General features: G+C 45.9%; 1 protein-coding gene across 1 annotated transcript; it reads right to left on the bottom strand.

Annotated features, from left to right (window-relative positions):
- Positions 1 to 2: 2 nt before the first annotated feature.
- On the bottom strand, positions 3 to 4,023 carry LOC101773946 (NPL4-like protein). The gene is made up of 2 exons (XM_004968721.2): positions 2,775 to 4,023; positions 3 to 387 (listed from the first exon to the last, which is right to left on the bottom strand). Exons 1-2 carry the CDS (start codon positions 3,768 to 3,770, stop codon positions 133 to 135), a joined length of 1,251 nt encoding a protein of 416 aa, XP_004968778.1. The 5' UTR covers positions 3,771 to 4,023; the 3' UTR covers positions 3 to 132.
- Between the last annotated feature and the right edge of the window lie 18,417 nt (positions 4,024 to 22,440).

Consider the following 22,440-nt stretch of genomic DNA (forward strand, 5'->3'; position numbering starts at 1 on the left):
CGAAAGATATCATGCTATCAGAATGGTAATCGCATAAAAATTGAACAATACTTATACACCTGAGACATCCATAAGTTACACATGATGTGACAAGTAAATTAAGCACTGTTGTGTCTTGCGTCCATGAGCAGATTATCCCTGACTAGCCAAGGACTCGATCAGAAGCTGGTAGCCCTCAGGCACCCTGCTCTGAGTTTTTACGCATGCAGCTAGGGTAGGCACATCTGCCTTTACATCTAGGAAAGTAGCAATCTTGAGCAGCAAATGGAAGTCCGAGATCCGCCTCACAAATGTCAGATGCTTTGTCCGGTCCAGGTGGCTTCTCAGCGCGCTCATCCCTACAGGACTGCCACGATTCTCTATCGGAAAGCCTACTGAGAGTGGACCCTGCATACACCAAGTGAACTAAGGTTAGTACATCGAAATATGTAAAACGGAAATTTGCAATCAGCTACCACGAAAGGTACAGTGAATTATTTCCTCCATGCCCTGCGTCAAATTATGAAATGTGACCACCCCCAACATACAACAGTAAAAAAAAAATATATCCACCGAAGCCAGATGATTTTTACTAGATTTAGGGCATCATCAATCATATTATGGAAATCTTAATTATTGAACAAGAGTTTATAAAAACCATAATCAAGAATCACTCCCAAATAAAAACCTCAAATCAAATCAACAGAACTCACAGGAACTACCATGCATCTGTAGCACAACAGGAACAAGGACCAATTAACAACTTCTGCTTGATTTAAAAGCCATAAGCATCCCTTGGAAAGAAACAAGTATGCAATCTAACATAATTTTTACATCTAAATATATGTGATTCACTTAACATATTGTTGTAGCTTACCATGCCATATATGTGAGAACTGTTATGTCCAATAACTGATTATGAGCAGGTGCTTGATTGGAATATACAGCAATCAGGAAATTATGTTTCCAGCTTGATTGCAACGCCAGTATAATCGTTCAAGGCTTTAGTTTTGTTATCAAGTAAAAAGAAAGAAAATCATACCAGTTATCCACAGTTTATGGGTAGTTACCAGGTTTAATATGATCTTCCTAACCCAAAGTTCAATATAATTTGTCATGTTTGATTCCAAGTAGGAAAAAAAGCATATACTCCGAGATTATTCTAGAAAGAATCTGAGAAAATGAAAATATACAAATGAGCAGGTGAAGATCGCATCTAAGTCATAATTGCAACCTATCGATGACATGTTCCATTTCTTTGCACCGAAAGTGGAGAATCATGCATTGGATAAAAAGTTGGAATGTCAGGGCCTTAGATCCCCTACGATGAAGATTTTTAAAGGTAGATCCATAGAATATTTGTGGGAAAGCAATTCTAGAGCCCTAGATGTGAAATCCCATAAGATAAAGATTCCAATAATTCTTTTAAAGGTAGATCCATAGAATATTTGGGGAAAAGCAAAGGTACATATATAGTCATAAATGTCAACTTCCTTTTCTCTGCAAGTCCGTTTCAAATATTCTGGCAAAACCACAATCTTAACAATGTACTGAACAAGTACATGCCCAAAACAATTATCTCATGACAGTTAACGGATACATTCCCGGACCTTCCACCCCAGCACATAGCCAATATTCTTTAATTAAAGCACACCAAATTCAAGTAAATCATAGATTCTTATGATTCTATTAGATTCCAAAATTATGTACCATATAACTTCTATGCAGTATAGCAGACCACTCTCCGTAAAGTGAATGTTCCTTACAGGGCAAAGGTTTTTTACACTTAGGTGCTGGGGCCAGCATATGTTCTCATCTTATTAAGAAAAATGCCAGAGCTCATTTTGGTTAAAAAGAACAATATGGTATACTTAAACTATAAATATCCGTAACCTAACCAACCCCAATTTGTGGATCATACCCACTTCAAGCACATATTCATGTCAATAATGCAGATTAGGTCCATACATCCCTATCTAGATGTGATTCAAAGACTCATCCACAATATAATCACAACAAAGCAATACCTTTAAGGCTTTAACTACTGTGGACTGCAGAGTAGGTTGTGTCACTATCACATAAAGATGTGATGCTTTCTTCTAAGAATAGTGTGTGAAGTTACAGAAGGGGGCAATCCTACAGTTGTAAGTCAAATGTATAGTGTGTCAAGTTACCGAAGGGGTTCCTATGGTTAAGGTCAAAAATATAGTGTGTCAGTTTACTCTTTTAAGAAAGGATAATAATTGTGATCCTCTTGTAATTCAAATCCCCAACTGAGGCGTGGTGTTATTGCTCAACTACTCCCTAGCACAAACACATATATCCTTTTTGCACCTAAAATGTTAAATTTTTCAACTCAACTGTGGTGCCTTTTATAATGCATAATGAACTCACAATTTTAATGAAAACAAAAGCCCATGAACTAGCCAGCTGCAACTGAAGCATCAAGCCTTCTGGTCAACAAAAAAGTCCTAATTTTTCCCTTGAACTGAAATATTTATTGCAAAATCAACTATGTTCACTAACAAGTAACTACATGACCAGATTTAAATCTTATGGCCAATATGTGAATATTCACTTGGTTCACTTCAGAAGTTCAGTATTGCTATTAATTGAACAACATTGGATCAAAATAATCTATAGATCCATTCAGATATCCTAAAGAGATTCGATGCAGCACTGCCTAATTATACTCGATTCCTATATATCAAACTATATGTATCCAATCATCCATTCTTATTGCGCTTAAATTTCAAACTACAGAATACATAGTACAAGTGAGTAAAGAAGCATACCTGGTGATCAGAGATCTTGACGGGGACAAGGAAGAAGTCATTGTCCACCTCCATAGTATCCTTACCACCTGCCACCACCTCCTTCCGCATCTTGGACAGGCGGGGATCGTCGGTATCCCCAACCTCAGTTTCCAGAACACCATCCTTGAAGAGCTTGACACAAATCTCACTCATCTGGAAGGCCTCAAAGTGCACATCGCCGGTACCGTCATCCCCCACCTCCAATTTCACTATGGCAGTGATCCACTCCGGGATCCCACCCTCGGCCTGCAGCTGGGCCGCCTGCACAACCTCCCGGTTGGACATGGTGTACTCGCCGGTGTCGCTGGCCTTCCTCCCCACGGCCTGCGTGAACACGAGGCCGACCCGGCGCATCCCAAGCCCTTCAGCGATGGCATCGACACGGGCCTCCTCGTCGGCGTCCCTCATGAGGTGGACCACGTCCTCGGAGCCCTGCTGCGGCGGCTCGTAGATGAAGTCGACGAAGACCTCCTTGGTCTCGGCGTCGACGCGGCCGTAAAGGAAGCCCGCCCGCTTGACGCCGAAGGCGAGGGACTCGGCGACGTAGAGCTGGAACGCGTTGGCGGCGTCGCGGTCGAAGGAGGCGGCGGCGCAGAGCGCGTTCTCCTGGCGGGTGACGCGGATCTGGCGCGCGATGAGGTCGTCCATGGTCATCTTCTTGCCGAAGGAGCCGGCGGAGGAGAGCGCCTTGGGCGGCGGCGGGCGGGCGGAGCGCGCGTCGGGCGGGTAGGCGAGGTAGACGAAGGCGCCGTTGGCGAGGCGGAGCGAGGCGAGCTGGGCGGCCGGGTCGGCGAGGAGGGGGACGGCGGAGGGGCTGGGGAGGAGGAGGGCCGGTTCGAGGGAGAGACGCTGGAGCGTGACGGGCACGGTGAGGTGCGACTCGATGAGGCGCTGCAGGTCGGCGACGGTGGCGGAGGCGGGGTCCGGGACCGTGATGCGGTCCGTGCCGTCGCGGCTGCGGATGCGGAGGATCATCGCGGCGGCGGCGAGTTGCTGCTCTCGCTTAGCTTCGGCGATGGGTTTTGCTGGGATTCAGGGGTGTGCTGGTGCGATTTATAGGCCGACCCCCAGGGTGGGTTGCGGAATCTGTGCGCGAGGAGGAAAAGGAGCAGGGTGCGGGGAGGAGGAAGCCGAGACGGCGGGGGAGAGCCGGAGATGGAGAAGGGATGGGTTCGGAAGGAGATTCCGGAAGGCTTGGCGGTGGTTGCGTGTTGGCGGAGGTACACCTGGCCTACTCGTAATTTGTTTCTCAACGATTGTAGAGACCGAAGGATTTGATTGATTTCTCGACCAAATTCAAGTGAATGGTCCCAAATTTCAACAAAATTCTTGGCACATAGGAGGAATTGGGCCGTTTCAAACAGGCTAGGGTGTTAAGATTTCCCTCAATTTATAAAAATAAATTATTTTTCTAAAGCAAGTGGTGTTAAATATGCCTTCTATTAGATTTTGAAAAACTCTTCCTTTCATTAACAAAGAATATAAAAAGGTGTACAAAACAAGTTAAGTGCAACAAAACACCTCGCACCCCATACATACTAAGTTAATCAAGTTAAGAAAGGGAAGAAAAAGAAAATGATGCCAGTGGCAAAAACAAGCTATGAATGTTGGCAGGACGTGCAATGATGTTTGTTGGTATCCTCGTTTGCTTTACATACCACTTCTACGGCCTGTTCGCTTCAGCTTATTCAGCCGGCTTATCAGCCACCAAACAGTGTTTTCCTCTCACAACAAATCAGCCGTTTCAGCTTTTCAGCCGGCTTATAAGCTGAAGCGAACAGGCCCCTAGTTTCTTTCTTCACGTTCTGGAGATGGTCACTACATTGAAATTTCATCATTGCTCTTTAGGCAAGGTTTAGCGGCGAGCTCGGTACCTTAGGAACTTCAAGGCCTAAGAAAGGAGATAAAGCATTAAGAGCTACTTACTACCTTCCACACCTCATGAGCAAAAGGGCATCCTAAGAACAACCAGTGTTGAATCCAAATGGTTCTTGTTCTATAATTTTGTTTTCAATTTGACTAGGCTGAACACAGGTGGTGCTAGTTGGGGCGGGTGGGGGCACCTCCCCATCCATCCAATTTGTTGGTTTCAAGCGAGCGCAAAACTAGACAGCAGATGAAATTAGTGAATGATAACAATAACTCTAGGAACTTTTCATTCGAAAAGATCATCCTTTTTACAAAGAGGGGAGGACCCCTTTTTTTTCTATTCTACCCTCGCTTAACTACTACATTCCTCAAATATGCGGTACATAAGAGTCTTTTTGAGTAGATGTAACTAACTTGACTTTCTCCTCCGAATCACGCTTCTCACGCCTCCTCATTTAAACCTTCACCGTGGTTCGTACTTCGCCAAGCCCTACTTCACATCCACCGCTCCAGCCTTCCACAGCCTAACAAGCATTGATCGAGGGTTCTTGTTCTCTTTAGCGCATCGTTTCTTGCCCTTGCAATAAGATTCGATCCTTGACTCTCGAATCCAAGTACCTGAAACATGATACGGAGTAATAGGAAAGAAACAAACCAAGTGGCAATTATTAATTAGATCAAGGTTTTAGATACTACTCACCAGGCAACCCTGAAATCCTTAGGAACCTTCGAAGACCAAGTGTGATGAGGATCTCCCAAGCTCCTCACATTCTTCTACTATGGCTGCTGCTCTGAATGATCAAAACAATATTCCCAATGCATACAAAGGACCAATAACATGAGCACGTGCATGGGAAATACAAAATAAGGTGAATCTGTTCCTTAGTAATGTACATATTTTTTTTGAGGATAGTATACTACCTAATGCATGTACTTTGCTTATTCTCAGGTTTGGAGTACTAGTATCATTGGAGGTTAAGACCACATTTATTATACATCAAAACTTGCAGCATATGCTCTTGTTCTCATCTAGGGTTTAGCCTCTTGCAAACCGATAACTAGATAGGGAATTGGGAGTTCCTACCATAAGATTGTTTTTGCTTTTTCGCTGGGAATTGAGGGGGCAATTCAATTCACTTCTGCGTGGTCGAGTGGATTGCTTATCAACCATGTTGTTTTGCGAATTCGAGGTGAAAGTTGTGTTGCATGGGCAGCGTGTTATTCACCCAATTCGTCGAATTTCACGGTATATCCAAATTCTACTTCGAGAAGGTCGGGCACCCCATATCATCTTGGTAATCAGAGCAAGGTTTTCTCGGTAGGATCTTTACCCTAGCTACATATTTGTTTACTGTCCTATACAAAAGCCAAAAAAATATCAACCCCTAGTTTGCAATATGTTATTCTTGTGAGTTTTGTTAGGTTTAGTCCATTGGAATCGTGTTTAGCTTGCTGATCATAATTCCTTTGCGTATCCTTTTGTGCTGTTCTTTATTTTTCTTATTTCATTGTGTCAAGTTTTCTATTCTATTTAGAGTCTATAAATTCAAAAATAAAGAAATAGTGAGCCAAAATCTATCCTTTGTGACAACTTTGAATCTATTGAGACAAGCTGTAGGAAGTTGCTGGAGGGCTTTGCACATTATCACCTTTGTGAATCATATTATAAATCTGCTATGTTGACCATAGTAGCAAAAAAAAGAGGAAAAAAGAAGAGAAAAAAAGAATTCAGTAAGAAAAAAAGAAACGTGCTTTGGTCACCACATTTATTACATATTTGTTGTTGATCAAATTGAATTTGCTATCACATTGTGCAAATCTTGTAGCCCTAATTGTTTGTTTAAGCAATCAGCTAACGTCTCTCGATATCTTATGCAATGTGAGCTCTTATTTCTTGATTTCAGATTGTATAGCTTGTTCCTTGGTTGCATCAAGATCCATTTATCTTTGCGTGTGAGTTGCTTTTTCCACTTATATCTTTGATCAGCAACTAAGCATCATGTTGGATTACTACTTAATGAGACAACATCAAGAGTACAGATTTGCTAGGATAAACACACAACCCTCCAAGCTCCACATATTTACTACTCGTGCAATTACCCCTGAACATGGAATTTGCTTAACCATCACCTTTTGATTTTATCACTACCACAGCCCCTCGTCTCATCGAAAGGTAAGAACTTCGAGTGGTAAGAGGGTGAGGTTGAGTGATTTCCACATTTTTTTTCCACATATACACTTGCTGTAGTAGATAGGAATTTAACTATGACAGGAACTAGCGGAGCAAATGTTGTTGATAGGAAAGGCAATGATAATGAACCTGTGACTCGTCTCCAGTACAATGCATTGCAAGATGTGTTGTGAAAAGAGATGACTTCAGGGTTGAATGAACTACGAGACAAGATAGAGAAGCTATCTGAAGAAATCAAGAAAACTGTTAAAGATTTTGAGGAGTAAGCTAATGAACACATGGTGAAGCTAAGGCGTGATATTGTTGCTGATATGAGAAATCTAATCCAAGCTGATGAGGAGGAAGCAAGTGTTCATGGGTCTCCTAAAGGTGAAACATATGAGGAACATGCTGCTCATTTACAATTGGAAGAACAAGAACGTCGTGAACATGATGCTACCAATTATGTCCATCCACATGGACGTGGAAATGGGCAGGGAAGTGGCAACGGAAGAGGTCGTGGTCATTTTTGCTATTGCAACACCTTTTCTGGTGAATATCGTAATGCTGGATTTCAGTGGCATCAAACAAATAATAGATTTGAAAGACATTTGGGAAGCTTAACATTACTATTCCTAAATTTTTTTGGACTAATGATCCTGAAGCATATCTAACTTGGGAGTTGAAAGTAGAGAAAATTTTTTGAATGCACAATTACATCGAAGACACCAAGTTAAAGATGGCATCACTCGAGTTTGATGATTATGCACTGATCTAGTGGGAACAAGTGTTGAACCAAAGAGAGCAGAACAATGAACCTGATGTTGCTACATGGGCAGAGATGAAGCAAGAGATGAGGGCACATTTTGTTCCTGCTTATTACAAATGTGACCTTTTTGATAAATTGTAGAATTTAAAGCAAGGGTCTGCTCTGTGAAGGAATACTATAGACATGGAATAGGCCATGATTCGAGCCAAGGTGCAAGAAGATGAAGAGCAAACCATGGCACGTTTCCCTGCTGGTCTGAATTACTATATCAAGTGAATTGTCAATTTTCAGCCATATAACAATGTTGTGTAGCTGGTGCATCAAGCTACCAAGGCTGAACGACAAGTGCAAGAAAATGCAAAGCCAAGATCTACTCCATTTTCTGCACGCATCATATCAAGTGGAGGTAGAAACTCTACTCCTAAATTCAAGTTGAGCAAGAACTTCACTTCTGGTGGATCCAATTGTCGGGGATAGATCTCACAGGATTGTAGACTCTTTAGGATTTCTTCGTCTAGAGCCTATCTTTGCAACCTCTCTGGGTTGTTCAGATGTTATGCTCTCGAAAGCTTGGAACTACAGACTTGTTATTACAAGCTGCGACTAGACAGACTTGTCTAGATAAGAGTAGTTCGGGTAGTCTAAGTAACTCCCAAAATTACTGACGACTTCTTTTCTAGAAGCCGCCAAGAGGATAGACTTGACCAATGAGTTGAATAACTCACAATTTTAACTGCAGACTTGTCTTTGCAAGCCGTGCTTGGACAATATTATCCAATGAGTTGAATAACTCAGAAGATGCTTTGCAGACTTGTTATTACAAGTCGTATGTGGGCAATTTTGCCCCTAGAAACTAAGTAGCTTTGTACATACTTGTGATTACAAGCTGCGAGTTGGGTGATAGCACACGTGGAGCTGAATAGCTCTGCGAGCTTGCTTTTGCAAGTTGCAATCAGGCAGAAATAAGTGGTTGTTTTACGACAAAAAAATAAATCTACTTTATTAAATTGTAATTATACAACTGAGGCCAATGGCCAATTTACATGAATATGTAAACTAAGTCAAGCCAGTGCCATCATTAGAAAGTTCGGCCATTTTTGTTTAAGGCAATTCAAGTTAGGGCAAGGAGGAAATGGAGAGAGTAATGCAAGGATGTAAAGAATGAGACGCTAGAATAGACTAGCCTGCAGGCTTCCAACCTGACACCGCTTCGCTACTTTTCGAAAGCAGATCGTAGAATCGACAAAGTTGCTCGATGTTCCACGAGTTGTCGACGTTTTCGCCAAAGAGGTGTTGGAGCCTATATGACCCAGGTCGAGTGACCTTGGAGACAATAAAAGGACCTTCCCATGGCAAATTTAGCTTGTGCAGTCCCTTTGTGTCTTGGATGTGCTTGACGACCATGTCGTCTGTATTGAACGAACGTTCTTTGACGTTGTCGACCATACACCTATGGGCCCACCGGGAGGCTTGGACAGTCCTACAATACTGGGCTGTACACCAAGACGTATCAAACACGGAGACTACGGTGCAGGACGATGTGATCTACATAGCAGACAAGGACTAGTCAAGGATTAGGAAACTACTCGTAGCAACTAGAGTAGGACTCTCTTGTCAAATCCGACTAGTACTCTTGTACAACAATCGACCTGTAACCCTACCCTCGGCAATATAAGGCGAGGTAGGGACCCCCTCCAAAGATCTCATCAATCAATACAATCCACCAACACACAGGACATAGGTTATTACACAACATAAGTGGCCCGAACCTATCTAAATCATGTGTTCGAGTTCACTTTCGAGTTCCTAGCCTTCGGCGAGCCCCACGCACAAAACACTACCTTGGGTACCCCCTCAGTAGGTTGCTGGGTCTAAACACCGACAACTAGCGCACCAGGTAGGGGATCTCGCTAAAGATCCAACAAAAGTTAATGCTGACCGCTTTGGCTGTCAGCCCACGCGCCTTTAGGTCAGCGATCTTTGCCAGCAACTGATTCACCTGGACTTGTTCCTCCGAGGTCGGCTGGTTCGATCACTCGGGCATAACCACCGGTCTGTACCCGGTACATGGCGGCAACTCGAGTTGCTGATTGGCAATGGTGAGCCACTCCTTGTGCCAGCCCTTGTTGGAATCTTTCAGCTGCAGATCAAAATATTCTTGCATTTTCTTCACTCGCAGAGAGAAACCACAACCCCCAATAACCTGTGGATGCTTCCCTTTGGTTGACATAGGCTTCAATTGATACAAGTATTGCCACAAGTCGAAATGTGGGGGGATGCCCAGATATGCCTCACAGCCCAGATATGCCTCACACAGATGGATAAATATGGCAATGTCCAAAATTGAGTTGGGGTTCAGATGTACCAGCTCAATCTTGTAGTAGTGTAGCAGACCGAGGAAGAAGTCTCCACACGGGATCCCAAATCCGCACTCGAAGAATGGTGCGAAGACCACCGTCTCCGTCTTGTCCTCCGATGGGAACTCTTGGCCGGCAGTCGACTTCCAATCCAATAGTGCCTGCGGCCCCAGGAGGCCTCGGTCGACGAGCGCCTAGATGTGCTCCTGGGTCATCACTGTTGGAGGTATGCCCTAGAGGCAATCATAGAGATGATGATATTCCATTTGTATCCATGATTTGTATATTGTGTTCATTGAATATCCATTAAAGGCTACTTGAATTGATTTGCAATTATGTGAATTGTATGTGAAACTCTTTACTTGTATGGTTATTCTAAAGTTGTCCCTAGTCGGAGTTCATGTGAGGACACACATGAATATTAGACTAGCACATGTATTAGTTGATGACTATGTTTCACAAGTCATGGATATGGAGATGTTGAACTAATAATGTGAACACATGTGGAGACATGTGTTAGGACTGACCCAGCACGAGAAGTAGTTCTCTCTTTGAACAACATATACGCTTTGTCCTTAGACCTGAGATTGTCGCATGTATTCTAGATGTGGATTGACCTACTTAGGGGCTATCAAACGCTACACCGTAACAGGGTAGTTATAAAGGTAGCTTTCGGGTTTGTCAAGAAGCATGCTATGAGACATGGTCAATCAAGATGGGATTTGCCCCTCTCTGATTGAGAGTGATATCTCTGGGCCCCTCGAGTGATTGGATCCGAAAATGCATGGCCATGCTACGTACGGTTAAGAGTTAACCTACAAAGGGATTCCGAATCACAGGATCGAGAAAGAGCGGTCGGCTTGAAGCTAGACCAAATATCGTGAGGCAAAGGGAATAGCATGTATATTATGTTGTGATGGTTCGTCTGATATGATCTTCGTATGCGTATAGGAGTTGGCACGTCTTGCTAGAGGCCGCTACCGACTATTGGGCCGAGTAGGAGTACTCGGGCCATGTCTATACGTATCCGAACCCATAGGGTCACACACTTAAGGGGCTGGAAGCCCAATTCGGATCTGATCCGAGTTGGATTAGGTTTAGGAGTACTAATGGGCCTCGGATCTAGAGGCCCATCAGGAACCCCTATAAATAGAGGGGTGGGGGCGCCCTAGGGTTTTACACCTTTTGGCTGAACACTCTTGCCGCGCCTCCCACGCCCTCGCCTGTTGCAACTCGCGGATCTAGCAATCCGGCTTGCGACGCTTCCTCCCTGCACGTGTGGATACCTTGGAGGTGTTGCACCTGCAGCACTTGGACGAGCCATCGACGAGCCGCCGACGAGCCACGACGAGCCGACGACGAGCCGCGACACTGGAGGCGATCTTGCTGTGCACGTGGACGAGCTGCTGGACGTGATCGACTACGTACGACTACGTTGATCGACTACGTACGACCACGTGATCGTCTTCACTGCACCGACGCATATCTACATCTTCCGCACCAGTAGTGCGTCGAGTGGTAATCCCGTGATCCTTATACGGCAGTTCTTCCTGGTTATACGCGGTAGAAATTTTGTTTTGCGCTAGCGTAGCCTACCTCGTATCTCTTCAGTGGTATCAGAGCCGTAGCTGCTTAGTTTTGGATTCGGGATGTGTGCATATGGAGATATGCGAGTTCTCTGTTTGATCTATGTCCTGATTTCGTGCCCTTGCTGCAATGGTAGTGTAACGACATACTCCTACCGGTCGGTTTCCGCCATCGGAGTTAAGTGATACACGTAAATCCAGTTGCAGTGAGGGAAGATCAATATGATTGGTCAAATCGAGATCCAGGGTCATACGCCAGGCGCATTAGATGTGCAATGGTAGATGTGATCTACTGCCGGGGTCGGGATTTTGCCGTATGCGCATGCTTCGGTAAATCAGCCGTAACTTTTCGGTACGATCTCGGATCGGGGCGATTTCTATACGAAAATTGATCTACAGAAAAAGTTACACGTGAATTTCAACCGCTTTGCCGTTTTCGGCGAAATTAGATTTCCCAAATTCGGCTTGGAAGATGGAGTTTCGGGCCTCCGAAGTTTGGAACGTTAGGACGCCTAACTCTGTTTTGCAGGATGTATGTTTGTATCTTGTGATCAGTATGGCCCCCTTGTGTATGTGATGCATGTGTGTAACTAATTCGTGACCTGCGTGTCACGCGTACGGCAACACGGCAGGAGCCATATGTGTTGTCACTTTATTGTATTTAATGGTCTGCGTACCAATCTGTGATGATCCAAGCAACTATGTAATCTTCATTACTAGATTCTTTACTAGCTATTAGGCGTAATAGCATGCTCTAGTTCTTGGAGGACTCATCACCAGGAGGATGGCGCACATGGAACATGGAGATGGAGATCACCATGGTGAACAGGTTCTATGGAGATGGAGATCACCATATGAAAACGGGCCATACTGTGTCACAAGCTGTGTGAATGCTATTCTGTTTATGTTTTACTTTCTGCATGCTGTGATGTTAGAAGTAGAACGATCCCTCACAAAGTTTAAGTTAGTGTGCCCTCCCAACTAAAACTTGCACCGTCCCATGTCTTGTACAATTAGTGGTGGGTCTATGAAATTAGGGTGCCACTAGTTTTCCTTGACTAGACGGGTTTGTGTCGGACACTTACACGCATAAGGGTTGGTTTGCTTGACAAGGTTATCTTAACGGTTAAGGACCTTGGGGCATAAAGGTTGGGCGCCGAGACATAGAGATGTCACCCAACAACAGGAGTCATATGTGATATGATTAGCAAAAGTTGCTTACCGATCTACCTCGTTTGCTAGCGGTGATGCTAAAGCTCACTAGTAGACTTGTTATTTGTGGATCCTGAATCACTAAGTTTCAATAGAGGGATATTGATTTTAGTGGGAGTAGATTCTGTTAAAATAGTTTAATGTAATTTGCTCTATCATGGATACGTTTGTCTTAGTGTATTTTGCATTACTTTTGTTGTAGATTAAATGGCACCTAGCAACACCACCGCATCGTTTGCTTTGCGTTCGGTCCTTGAGAAGGACAAGTTGAATGGAACAAACTACTCGGATTGGATCCGTAACCTGAGAATTGTTCTCAGGGCTGAGAAAAAGGAAGATGTTCTAGACACCCCACTACCACCAGTACCTGCTGATGATGCATCTGCTGCCGTTAAGGCTGCTTACAAGAAGGCATTTGATGCTAATCTTGAGGTAAGCTGCCTTATGCTTGCTTGCATGGAACCCGAGCTGCAGATGCAGTTCGAAACAAATCATGAGGCTTACGATATGATCGTGGCGCTCAAGGACATGTTCCAGACACAGGCTAGGACCGAAAGGTTCAATGTGTCCAAAGCCTTTCTGGAGTGCAAGTTAGCAGAAGGCGCAGCAGTAGGACCACATGTAATCAAGATGGTTGGTTACACTCAGCGATTGGAGAAGCTGGGCTTCCCAATGGGCAAAGAGTTGGCCACTGACTTCATTCTCTCATCTCTTCCGCCTAGCTATGGGAACTTCATCTCGAACTACCATATGCATGGGACGGAGAAGGGTCTGAATGAGCTGTGTGGTATGCTCAAGACAGCAGAGGTAGACATTAAGAAAAGCGCTAGTACCAGCCATGTGATGGCTGTACAGAACAAGCCTACCTTCAAGAAGAAGGGCAATTCTTGGAAGAAGAAGGGTAAGGCTGGAGTGTCCAAGCCAAACCCAGCGCCCAAGGCTAAAGCTGGACCTGCTCCAGATAAAGAGTGCTTTTACTGTCATGAACTTGGTCACTGGAAGAGAAACTGCAAGCAGTACCTAGCTTCGTTGAAGAACGGCGGAAGTAAGAGTACTTCTACCTCAGGTACGCTTGTTGTTAATGTTATAGACAACATATTTCTCGCTGATACAGTTATTAATTCTTGGGTATTTGATACCGGATCGGTTGCTCATATTTGCAATTCGATGCAGGGAATGATAAGAAGTAGAAGCGTGGAAAGAGGAGAAGTTGATTTCCGCGTGGGCAATAATGCAAGAGTTGCTGCTTTGACCGTCGGGACGATGCAACTCCACCTCCCGTCAGGATTTATTATGGAGTTGAATAATTGTTATTTTGTTCCTAGTTTAAGTCGAAACATTTTGTCTCCTTCATGTTTGATGAGGGATGGTTATTCATTTGCGAGTGAAAACAATGGTTGTGTGATCTCTAAGAATAATATGTTTATGGCTTTTGCACCCATTGTGAATGGATTGTTTGTTTTAAATCTTGATGGTTCACCTGTCTGTAATGTAAGTGCTAAAAGGCCTCGGCCTAATGATTTGAGTCCTACCTACTTGTGGCATTGTCGTTTGGGTCATATAAGTGATAAGCGCATAAAGAAGCTCCATTCTGATGGACTTCTAACTTCGTTTGATTTTGAATCATACGAGACATGCGAGGCTTGCTCGCTAGGCAAGATGACCAAGACGCCTTTCACAGGATTTCCTGAGAGAGCAGTAGACTTGTTGGAACTCGTACATAGTGATGTATGCGGACCAATGAGCACGACGGCTAGAGGAGGATTCCAATACTTCATAACTTTCACTGATGATTTTAGTAGATACGGCTATGTCTACTTGATGAGGCACAAGTCTGAAACCTTTGAAAAGTTCAAGGAATTTCAGAATGAAGTTGAAAATCAGCGTGGCAAGAAAATTAAGGCCTTACGATCTGATCGTGGAGGCGAGTATTTGAGCCACGAGTTTAGCAATCATCTAAAGAGTTGCGGAATTGTTCCACAACTTACGCCGCCTGGAACACCTCAGAGAAACGGTGTGTCCGAGCGACGTAATCGAACTTTGTTAGACATGGTTCGATCAATGATGAGCCAGTCGGACCTACCGTTGTCATTTTGGGGATACGCTCTAGAAACAGCAGCTTTCACACTTAATAGGGTACCATCTAAATCCGTAGTTAAGACACCATATGAGATGTGGACTGGAAAGGTTCCTAGTTTGTCTTTTCTAAAGATTTGGGGATGTGAAGTGTTTGTCAAGCGACTTCAGTCAGACAAGATCACACCCAAGTCGGATAAGTGCATTTTCGTGGGATATCCAAAGGAAACTTTGGGATATTATTTCTACAACCGATCAGAAGGCAAAGTGTTTGTCGCTCGGAACGGGGTTTTCCTAGAGAAAGAGTTTCTCAAAGGAGAAAAGAGTGGAAAGACAGTGCATCTTGAAGAAGTTCAAGATGAGCCAATCGGGCAAGAATCAATGAGTGATGCTAACGTAGCAGAACAAGTTGAGATACCCATGGCAAGAGAAGCACCGCCACAACCACGAAGGTCGGCAAGGCTCCGCGAAATGCGGGAAATATTATTGTTGGACAATGATGAGCCTGCGACATATGCAGAAGCAATGATGGACCCAGACTCCGAAAAATGGCAGAGTGCCATGCAATCCGAAATAGAGTCCATGGGAGACAATCAAGTTTGGAACTTGGTTGACCCGCCTGATGGTGTTAAAGCCATAGAGTGCAAGTGGATCTATAAGAAGAAAAAGGACATGGATGGAAATGTTCACATCTATAAAGCACGACTTGTCGCAAAAGGTTTTCGACAAGTTCAAGGAGTTGACTATGACGAGACCTTCTCGCCCGTAGTGATGCTTAAGTCCATTCGGATTATTCTAGCTATAGCTGCATATTTCGATTATGAGATATGGCAGATGGATGTCAAGACAGCTTTCCTGAATGGAAACCTAGCTGAGGACGTGTATATGATACAGCCCGAGGGTTTTGTCGATCCGAAAAATGCTGGAAAGGTATGCAAGCTTCAGAGATCCATTTATGGATTGAAGCAAGCATCTAGGAGTTGGAACATTCGTTTTGATGAAGTGGTCAAAGGGTTTGACTTCACCAAGAACGAAGAAGAGTCTTGTGTTTACAAGAAGGTTAGTGGGAGCTCTGTAGTATTTCTAATCTTATATGTGGATGACATATTACTGATTGGAAATAACATTCCTATGCTTGAGTCTGTAAAGACTTCACTGAAAAATAGTTTTTCGATGAAGGACTTAGGGGAAGCGGCATATATTCTGGGTATTAAGATCTATAGAGATAGATCGAGAAGGCTTATAGGTTTAAGCCAAGATACTTACATTGACAAAGTGTTGAAGCGGTTCAGCATGGAAGAGGCAAAGAAAGGGTTCTTGCCTATGTCACATGGCATACATCTCAGCAAGACTCAGTGTCCTTCGACTGCTGATGAGCGGGATCGCATGAGTAGAGTGCCATATGCCTCGGCTATTGGATCTATCATGTATGCAATGATAAGTACTCGCCCAGATGTTTCATATGCGCTAAGTATGACAAGCAGACACCAATCTGATCCAGGTGAGAGTCACTGGACAGCGGTGAAAAACATTCTTAAGTACTTGAGAAGGACTAAAGATATGTTCCTCGTCTATGGAGGTCAGGAGGAGCTCGTTGTAACAGGTTACACGGATGCTAGTTTCCAAACCGACAGAGATGATTCAAAGTCACAATCAGGATTTGTGTTCACGCTAAATGGTGGTGCTGTTAGTTGGAAGAGTTCCAAGCAGGAGACGGTGGCCGATTCTACGACAGAAGCCGAGTACATCGCGGCTTCGGAAGCCGTGAAGGAAGGTGTTTGGATAAGGAATTTCCTCATTGAGCTTGGTGTGTTCCCGAATGCGTCCAGCCCATTGAATCTCTACTGTGATAACAATGGGGCAATTGCGCAAGCAAAGGAGCCAAGGAACCACCAGAAGAACAAACACGTAATGCGGCGATTTCATCTCATTCGAGACTTCGTTAACCGGGGTGAGATCAAGATATGCAAAATACACACGGATCTGAATATTTCTGATCCGTTGACAAAGCCACTCCCGCAGGCTAAGCATGATGCGCATGTAAGAGCTATGGGTATTAGGTACCTTCTAGATTGACTCTAGTGCAAGTGGGAGACTGTTGGAGGTATGCCCTAGAGGCAATCATAGAGATGATGATATTCCATTTGTATCCATGATTTGTATATTGTGTTCATTGAATATCCATTAAAGGCTACTTGAATTGATTTGCAATTATGTGAATTGTATGTGAAACTCTTTACTTGTATGGTTATTCTAAAGTTGTCCCTAGTCGGAGTTCATGTGAGGACACACATGAATATTAGACTAGCACATGTATTAGTTGATGACTATGTTTCACAAGTCATGGACATGGAGATGTTGAACTAATAATGTGAACACATGTGGAGACATGTGTTAGGACTGACCCAGCACGAGAAGTAGTTCTCTCTTTGAACAACATATACGCTTTGTCCTTAGACCTGAGATTGTCGCATGTATTCTAGATGTGGATTGACCTACTTAGGGGCTATCAAACGCTACACCGTAACAGGGTAGTTATAAAGGTAGCTTTCGGGTTTGTCAAGAAGCATGCTATGAGACATGGTCAATCAAGATGGGATTTGCCCCTCTCTGATTGAGAGTGATATCTCTGGGCCCCTCGAGTGATTGGATCCGAAAATGCATGGCCATGCTACGTACGGTTAAGAGTTAACCTACAAAGGGATTCCGAATCACAGGATCGAGAAAGAGCGGTCGGCTTGAAGCTAGACCAAATATCGTGAGGCAAAGGGAATAGCATGTATATTATGTTGTGATGGTTCGTCTGATATGATCTTCGTATGCGTATAGGAGTTGGCACGTCTTGCTAGAGGCCGCTACCGACTATTAGGCCGAGTAGGAGTACTCGGGCCATGTCTATACGTATCCGAACCCATAGGGTCACACACTTAAGGGGCTGGAAGCCCAATTCGGATCTGATCCGAGTTGGATTAGGTTTAGGAGTACTAATGGGCCTCAGATCTAGAGGCCCATCAGGAACCCCTATAAATAGAGGGGTGGGGGCGCCCTAGGGTTTTACACCTTTTGGCTGAACACTCTTGCCGCGCCTCCCACGCCCTCGCCTGTTGCAACTCGCGGATCTAGCAATCCGGCTTGCGACGCTTCCTCCCTGCACGTGTGGATACCTTGGAGGTGTTGCACCTGCAGCACTTGGATGAGCCATCGACGAGCCGCCGACGAGCCACGACGAGCCGACGACGAGCCGCGACACCGGAGGCGATCTTGCTGTGCACGTGGACGAGCTGCTGAGGAGCTGCTGGACGTGATCGACTACGTACGACTACGTTGATCGACTACGTACGACCACGTGATCGTCTTCACTGCACCGACGCATATCTACATCTTCCGCACCAGTAGTGCGTCGAGTGGTAATCCCGTGATCCTTATACGGCAGTTCTTCCTGGTTATACGCGGTAGAAATTTTGTTTTGCGCTAGCGTAGCCTACCTCGTATCTCTTCAATCACGGACTTCATCCACACTGTTGTCGGATCCGGGATGTTCGACTACGCTATTTCCTCAATCTCTAAGCCTTGCGATTTGGATCTGATGGATGCTAGGGTTTTGATGCACATACGGCGGCGTGGCGGCTCGGGTGGCGGCGGTAGAGTGCGTGAGTAGCTTTGGGACTTGCGGCAACGCGGCCTAGGGTTCACGGGCGCGGTAGCAATGAGCTTAGTGGACTGTGGCGGCGGCACTGCGAGTGTTCAAGATAGAAGTGAAACGGCTCTGTGAACCCTCACACTTTTGAAGGGCGTAATGGCATAACCTATGGACGGAATTTGCGAGCCTCCCGTTATTGCAGTGCAATGGGCTGGGCAGAATCTGCAGGTTTTCTATTAACGAGGCATGGGTGGGATGGAATCTGTGGGTTATCCGTTATGTTTTCAATGGCGCGTCTCCGCGGCTCAACCAGTGTTGTCCTCGGGGGCTGGGCGCCAGTCTTAGGTCGGCGTACCTCTGTGGCTCTACAAGTCCTCGTCCTCGGGGGCTGGACGCCTATTTCAGGTCGGTGTGCCTACATGGCTCCACCAGTCCTTATCCTTAGGGGCTGGGCGCCTATTTCAAGTCGCCGTGCCTACATGGCTCCGCCAGTCCTTATCCCCGGGAGCTGGGCGCCTTTCTTAGGTCAGCGTGCCTACATGGCTCTGCCAGTCCTCATCCTCAGGGTCTGGGCGCCTATTTTAGGTCAGTGTGCCTCCGCGGCTCCGTTAGTCCTCGTCCTCGGGGGCTGGCGGCCTATTTTAGGTCGGCATGCCTACATGGCTCCGCCAGTTCTCGTCGTTAGGGGCTGGGTACCTATTTCAGATCGGCGTGCCTCTGTGGCTCCACCAATCCTTGTCGTTGGGGGGCTGTACGCCTATTTCAGGTCGGCATGCCTACATGGCTCCGCCAGTCCTCATTCTCGGGGGCTAGGTGCCTATTTCAAGTCGGTGTGCCTCCGCGGCTCCGCCAGTCCTCATCCTCGAGGGCTGGGCACCTATTTCAGGTTGGCGTGCCTACATGGCTCTGCCAGTCCTCGTCCTTGGGGGCTGGATGCCCTATTTCAGGTCAGCATGCCTCTGCGGGTCCGCCAATCCTCGTACTTAGGGCCTGGATGCCCTATTTCAAGTTGGTGTGCCTCCGCGGCCCTATCAATCCTCACATTCGGATGTAGGGAACATACATACATACATACATGCATACATACATACATACATACATGCATACATGCATACATGCATACATACATACATACATACATACATACATACATACATACATACATACATACATCCATGCATGCATACATACATACATACATACATACATACATACATGCATACATGCATGCATACATGCATACATGCATACATACATGCATACATGCATACATGCATACATGCATACATACATGCATACATACATACATGCATACATACATACATACATACATACATGCATACATACATACATACATACATACATACATACATACATACATACATACATACATACATACATACATACATACATACATACATACACACACACACACTCAGCTACAACCATATTCCTTGGAATGATTACTTGCGATATATGTTACAAAGGCCTGTGGCAACTCTAAGATAGCTGATATATCAGGATACCAGCTAAGACGCTACAATAAAAAAAGTTACACGGAACACTCTGAGAAGCTCGCCGGGTTCACGGTATAGCCTCATCACGAGGATTCTTGTAGCATCGTTACCTCTTGACTTCATCGAAGAGATTGCGAAGGGAAGGAGCATCCTAGTTTTTCTCACGAGAATTCTTCTAGCATCGGGCTTCCAGGCGGGTGCTATTCCTATCAAAGACTACAAGCTTCTAGCCTGCGAGTGCTATTATTCGGGCCATGGCTCTTCATGCTGAATGTTGGTCTATTTATAGCATGGTCGCTAGTTCACAGCCAAGGTGCTACAGTGGGTCCGTTTTTCACATGATGCTTGGCCTGACCTCAATAAGGGCTGACAGGAATCTTGCAGTTGCTCAAGTGGCGTGGTATTTATGGATAGGCATCTTTATCATGTCTCCATCGTTGCACCAGTCCTTATCCTCAAAGAGCTGGGCGCGCACTTTTGGTCAGTGGGCCTCTGTGGCTGCACCTATCCTTGTGCTCGGGCACTAGGATCTTCTTTAGGGATCAACTTTTTCTTCTTTGACCATTGGACCAATTATCCTAATCGCTTCAATGCTCGGGGGCTACTCCTATGAAGTGCATCTTGGGATGCCCTCCATATCCTTTGCTTTGACTTGTTGGATGCCCAACATCCATCAACTCGGCGCTCGACTTCGTTTTGCGCGTTGGCTCTATGTTCGCTTGGATTTTCTTCTTTTTTGAGTACTGCGCAACCTCTCCATCACCATGATGCCATCGCAGCTTCAGCCAACTTCATTTCAAGCTTCGCTGTGATGACCTCAAGTTTTTGTTCGCCTACACATCGCTCGGGGACTTGAGGGATATGGGTACCTATGGGTCCCTACCGACCAGGATACTAGTCAGACCTGACAAGTGGGCCCACTCGACCAGGGCGTGCGGGTCGAGGCCATAAAGATACTTGGAGTGCACGCCAAGGAAACCAGATAGTTCAAATCTGCCCGGATATCATGGGACGCGTATTGTAGTTCGACTCAGATTACCTTCCATGCAACTACCGAGTAGATTAGATTCAAACCGACTTGTAACTCTAGGTCGTTAGCCTATATAAGGCGGCCAAGGGCACCTCTCGAGGGCATCTAAACATTTAGCAATACAATCTACCAAAATATAGGACGTAGGGTATTATTCTCTGGAAGCCCGAACCTATCTAAAACCCTCGTGTCTCTTGTGTTCTCGCGATCACCTACAAGTTCTTGGTTTCACAATTGCCCTCACCTACAAATCAACAACTTGGGTAACTTCCTGGTGGACTGTCGGATGGCCAAGTTCATGGCCATCCCGCATTACGTGTACCTAGTGTTGGGGGAAAATATTAACAACCTCCTTATGCCCCTTAAAACAACAATCATGAAGGCCCAGGCCCACCTGCGGTAGTGACGATCACCACCGACCCGGCATGGGCAAGGAGCATCCCACTCCGTCTCGCCTGACCCAGGGCCCGGGGGTCGGACACGCTCGACCCCTCGATCGCGAAACTCCGCCTCGCCCGACCCACGGTCCCAGGGTCCGGTGCGCCCGACCCCTCGCCGCAAGGCTCCGCCTCGCCCGACCCTGGGTGTAGGGGGTCGGGCTCATCCAAGCCTGCAAGACAAGGGTCCACCTCGGCGCAGATTGGCAGATGAGGGCGCAGATCTCGTTGGCCCCCCTCCGATCTTGCCATAAATGCGCCGCGGCTCTGGCACGCAGAAAGGCGCCCGCGCCCATCGACATGACCCGCCACAAGTACCCGGGCGAAACACTGTAGCCACGACTGCACAGGCTACAGTGGCCGCGGCTCCTCCTGATTCGCCATAGGGCACTTATTGCATGCGCCGCCCAGCACAAGAGGGTGCGCCACTCGTTCTCGAGCTCGGCCTATCTGGCGACAGGGACGCGACGTCTGTGTTCCACGAGCCGTAAGCAGGACAAAAGGGGTCAGCCGTCTCCCCCAACGTGCACAATTGCCACGGCCGAACACCATCATCATGCTCAGCGGTGACGGTCATCCGGAGGATCATCGACAGGATCCGACGATAGCCGCCCTCCTCCAATGGCCATGCTGACAGGGGACGAAGGCTGGGGCAGAGGGTGGCGACCCGGGAACTTGGTCCTCTTCCTTGTTTCTTAATTCACTTAGCTTATCTCTTTTACTTCTCCTCAGACCTGGCTCACTTGTAACCCCAGTACCCTCCTTGCGCTATAAAAGGAGAACCAGGGGCCCCGAGACAGGAGGACGCTCAAGCCAACAGAACCCACACACTCACCTCACGAGCATCAGTGCACACCCAAGAGACCTAGGACCAGCTCCCTCTCTCGCCTGTTTGTAACCCCTACTACAGACCTTGCGTGAGTCACATGAGCAGCTCCTCATACTGGACGTAGGGCTTTCCTTGCCCGAACCAGTCTAACCC

The sequence above is a fragment of the Setaria italica genome, chromosome V (genome assembly GCF_000263155.2).
Source record: "Setaria italica strain Yugu1 chromosome V, Setaria_italica_v2.0, whole genome shotgun sequence".
NCBI lineage: Eukaryota > Viridiplantae > Streptophyta > Magnoliopsida > Poales > Poaceae > Setaria > Setaria italica.

Coding starts and splice junctions, on each gene's coding strand:
- LOC101773946 (XM_004968721.2), bottom strand. CDS start 3,770: ATGATCCTCCGCATCCGCAGCCGCGACGGCACGGACCGCATCACGGTC. Junction 388..2,774: donor TCAAGATCTCTGATCACCAG/GTATGCTTCTTT, acceptor TGGTGTATGCAG/GGTCCACTCTCAGTAGGCTT.